Source organism: Oxyura jamaicensis, chromosome 7 (genome assembly GCF_011077185.1).
Source record: "Oxyura jamaicensis isolate SHBP4307 breed ruddy duck chromosome 7, BPBGC_Ojam_1.0, whole genome shotgun sequence".
NCBI lineage: Eukaryota > Metazoa > Chordata > Aves > Anseriformes > Anatidae > Oxyura > Oxyura jamaicensis.
The window spans coordinates 19477890-19481302 of NC_048899.1; the positions used below are offsets into that span (position 1 = coordinate 19477890).

General features: G+C 42.0%; 1 protein-coding gene across 1 annotated transcript in view; it reads left to right on the forward strand.

Moving 5' to 3' along the window:
• Positions 1-3413, forward strand: part of CCDC173 (coiled-coil domain containing 173) — a 14634-nt gene that overhangs the window by 6495 nt on the left and 4726 nt on the right. Inside the window, exons 2-7 of the mRNA XM_035330902.1 lie at positions 34-207; positions 301-494; positions 746-902; positions 1901-2040; positions 2386-2578; positions 3039-3203. Coding sequence (XP_035186793.1) covers positions 34-207; positions 301-494; positions 746-902; positions 1901-2040; positions 2386-2578; positions 3039-3203 — 1023 coding nt within the window. The remainder of the gene's footprint in view (positions 1-33; positions 208-300; positions 495-745; positions 903-1900; positions 2041-2385; positions 2579-3038; positions 3204-3413) is intronic.

The window sequence follows — 3413 nt, forward strand, 5'->3', positions numbered from 1 at the left end:
TTCTAAAAAAGTGAATTTTTATCTGCATTATAGGGCCAGGCACAAAGGAAACTTAAAGCCAAAAAATTACGTGAAGAAAAGGAAGAGGAAGAAAGAAAGTTACTTGATTTGGAAGAAGCACAGTTCCAAGCAGCAAAACGGAAGGAAGCTATTGATCGAGCCAAAACTTACCTATACTATCAGAACGAAAGAGTGAAAGGGTTGCATGTTTGTTGACAACTTCTAATATTTAAATTCAAATTGTAATGAATTTTGTTAAACACTTTGAACATGCAAATTAATTGAAATGTTCTCTTGTAGAGTGCACTGCTACTTACTGAGGTCCTAAAGGAAAGAGATGCTCAAATTGAATTTAAAAAGTTCAAGCCAGATGTTAACAAAAAGAAGGAAGAAGAAGCAGAACGTGAGCGTAAAGAAGCCATTCTCAGAGAGCAAGAAAAGGCACATCAGCGTTATATGAATCGACAGGCACTATGCAGAGATCAGTTGGAACAGTAAGTAATAGTAAAATAGGGTTACTTTTGATTAATTATGTATTTAAACTCTCTTCTCACAAATACATCCTGTAAGGTTTTACAGAAAGTTACACACAATGTTGCTGTTCTTTACGTCTGACAATATACCCAACTTCACTTCAAAATACCAGATTTTTTTAAAGTACTCATAGACATGCAGAATCCCTATCTGTTCATTACTCCACTTGGTCCCTAACCCATTTTATAACTCCTTTTTTTGTTTGTTTCAGAATAGAGGAGCACAAGCATCAGGCAGATCTGGCTAAGCTAGAAGACAAAAGAGAAGGAGAAGAAATACAGAGATTGAGCCGATTGTATGAATTGGAAATGCAGAAAAAAATGGAAAAGGAACATGAGGAAAAACTTGAACGCCAGAGGCTGTATCATGTAAGTGACAGGAAAGCAGAGAGTTCAAAACACTTGTTTCGCCTTGTCTGCTCGGAGGGAAACAATGGTGTTAATATTATCTAAATGGGCCTGCTGGCAACAGGAGGTTTGCTGCCAGCTTTACCAACGTTAGGTCATATCCCTGCGTTGCCGGTTGCAGGCCATGTCTCTCCTGTCTGCTCTTGAGAAGGGCCTCTTGGGTGGAAGTCCCTTCTCTTGTCTAAAGTGGTAACATCAGCACCTGATGCTCTGACTGGTGTACGATGAAGAGGTCTGCTGTAGACATCAAGGAACAGTCTCCTTGATTTGAAAACTGGATTTAGGTACCGTGTACCTGCCCTGTCTTAAGCCGGTATTCATTTGTTAGGAAGAGGGAGTAGTCTGACTCTGTGAATAATGAAAATACCTTTTAAACTTGTCTTTCCCTTTATGATTAGATATGTTTAGAAAATTTGTCAAGATCTGCTGCTCTCCCTCTTCACCTTCAAAGGCACCTTGCTAAACGCAAACAAGACACGCCTCACAACACTTTTGGCCAGCATGCAAAAGACAGTAAATTTTTTACATAGAACTCTAGAAAACTCCTCGTCAGCTAGGATTTGGATTAAGCTCAAACTGGGATAGTTTTGGATAAGGTGGGCCAGGAGTAGCACAGGCTGTGTAAGTATTGGTGGGGTTATGCAGTCCCATTCCTCTCCACATCCCCCTCTCCCATGTGTGTGGATGGCAGCGAGGGATAATGCTCCCTGCATTGCATGCTGATCTGCATAAAGGGTTGGAGGAGCAGCTGTTTGATGCTCAATTCCCCTTCTCCTTTCTCCTGTCTACCACCTCCTTCATGCATGTTTGAGCCATAAGAGGAAGAATCCCTCTCCTTTCTGCTCTCTTTGAAAAAAACATGAAGAGAGAACAGGAGGAAGTGATTCTTCTAAGATGCAACCAAAGGCCTAGATTTTCTGAACTTCATCTGTTATATCAGGACCATTTTGCCTATGCAGGAGCATGTAGCTGACCAGAAAATAATCAAAGCAGCAGAGGAACAAAAACAAATGGAAGATGATGATCGGATTAGAGCTCATTTCAAAGCAAAGCAAAAGATTGCCAAGCTGATGAAAGAGAAGGAAGCTGAAATGCGTAGGTAGGTACGAAGCTTGAGTATGAAATGTATCTAACTTAAGAATTATACAGTTCTCATATTCAAGTTTTTCAGACTGATGATATAAAAAAAAAATCACAGTTATTCTATAATTAAGTTCTACTCATAGAGAAGTGGAGAATTCAGGACAAAGGAAATTCTTTCACATGTTCAATAGTTACAGGTCTGTGGGGGAAGGTGGGGGATGATCTCTCCCCTCTTCAAAGTACAAAGATTTACAGAAGTGCAGGCTGTGTGGCAGGAAGAGAGAAGACTGCTGGGTTTGGTAGCAGCCACGTTTCAGGTAGACTAGGTGCGTATGTTACAATAGCACTTGTTCTTCTGCAGACTAACACAGGAACGTCGGGACAAAATTGTTACCCAATTAGCAGCTCAAATGAGTGAAGTATTGAAGATGGAAGATGATCGTCTTGCTAGAGACATTGCAAAAAAAGAAGCTGAACAAGAAAAAAAGAACAAAGAGAAAGAAGCAAAAACAAAAGCTGCCATTGAATCTATTGCTGAACACAGAGCCACTGTGGTAAAAAAAAAAAAATCATTCTTATTCCTCTTTCTCTCCTATCCTTCCAAATACCTTTTAGAAGTATTGTGGGTTTTAGCATAGCAATTGTTAGACACTTGTACATGTTCTCACTTAGCAGCTGCCTCTTACTTACACCCAACTCCTTAAGTTGCAAGCGGCACGTGGGAAGATCCTCTTGCAAGGGATTAGCATGCTTCATCAGGTCTGCTGACATCACCCTGGGGTCCTCTCCCTCTCCCAGCTCATGCTGGGCACGCATCTGTTGGTGCTGCTGGAAAGAAACTCAGGGCGTGGACACTGGCCAGCTACGATGATTGTGCTTAGCAGCGAGTGCTGATACAGGGCTGCATCATTATTGCTTTTGTGTCTGGCCTGCAGAAGGGCTGGTGGCAATACATGACTCTTCAAACTGGCAGGGTAGCTACTTGGCTAACCTCCTCTCTTGTGTAAAATTCAGGTGAAGATGAAACTGGAGAAGGAGATAGAGGAAAAAGCAGAAAGTGCAAAAGAACGTAATGCATTAATGGAAAAGAACCGCATCTACCTGGAAGGGGAAAAAGCCAAGAAACAAAGACAACGTGATGCAAGTATGGAAGTACAGAAGATTCAGCTCCAGCAAATGGTAAATAGAAGTGCTGTACCCTGTCAGCCCCTTTCAGAAAGTAGCACGCATCTAAAGCAACAGTATGATGCATTGAGGGGCTGGGAGAGGAAGCATGCTGTTTTTTGTTAAGCTTGTATGCACTGGAGGTGTTGGCACTGGGGACCAGCTGCATCTCAGCAGTGGCGCAGGAGTCAGCCCTTGTTGGTCAGGGAGGAGGACCTGAAAGGG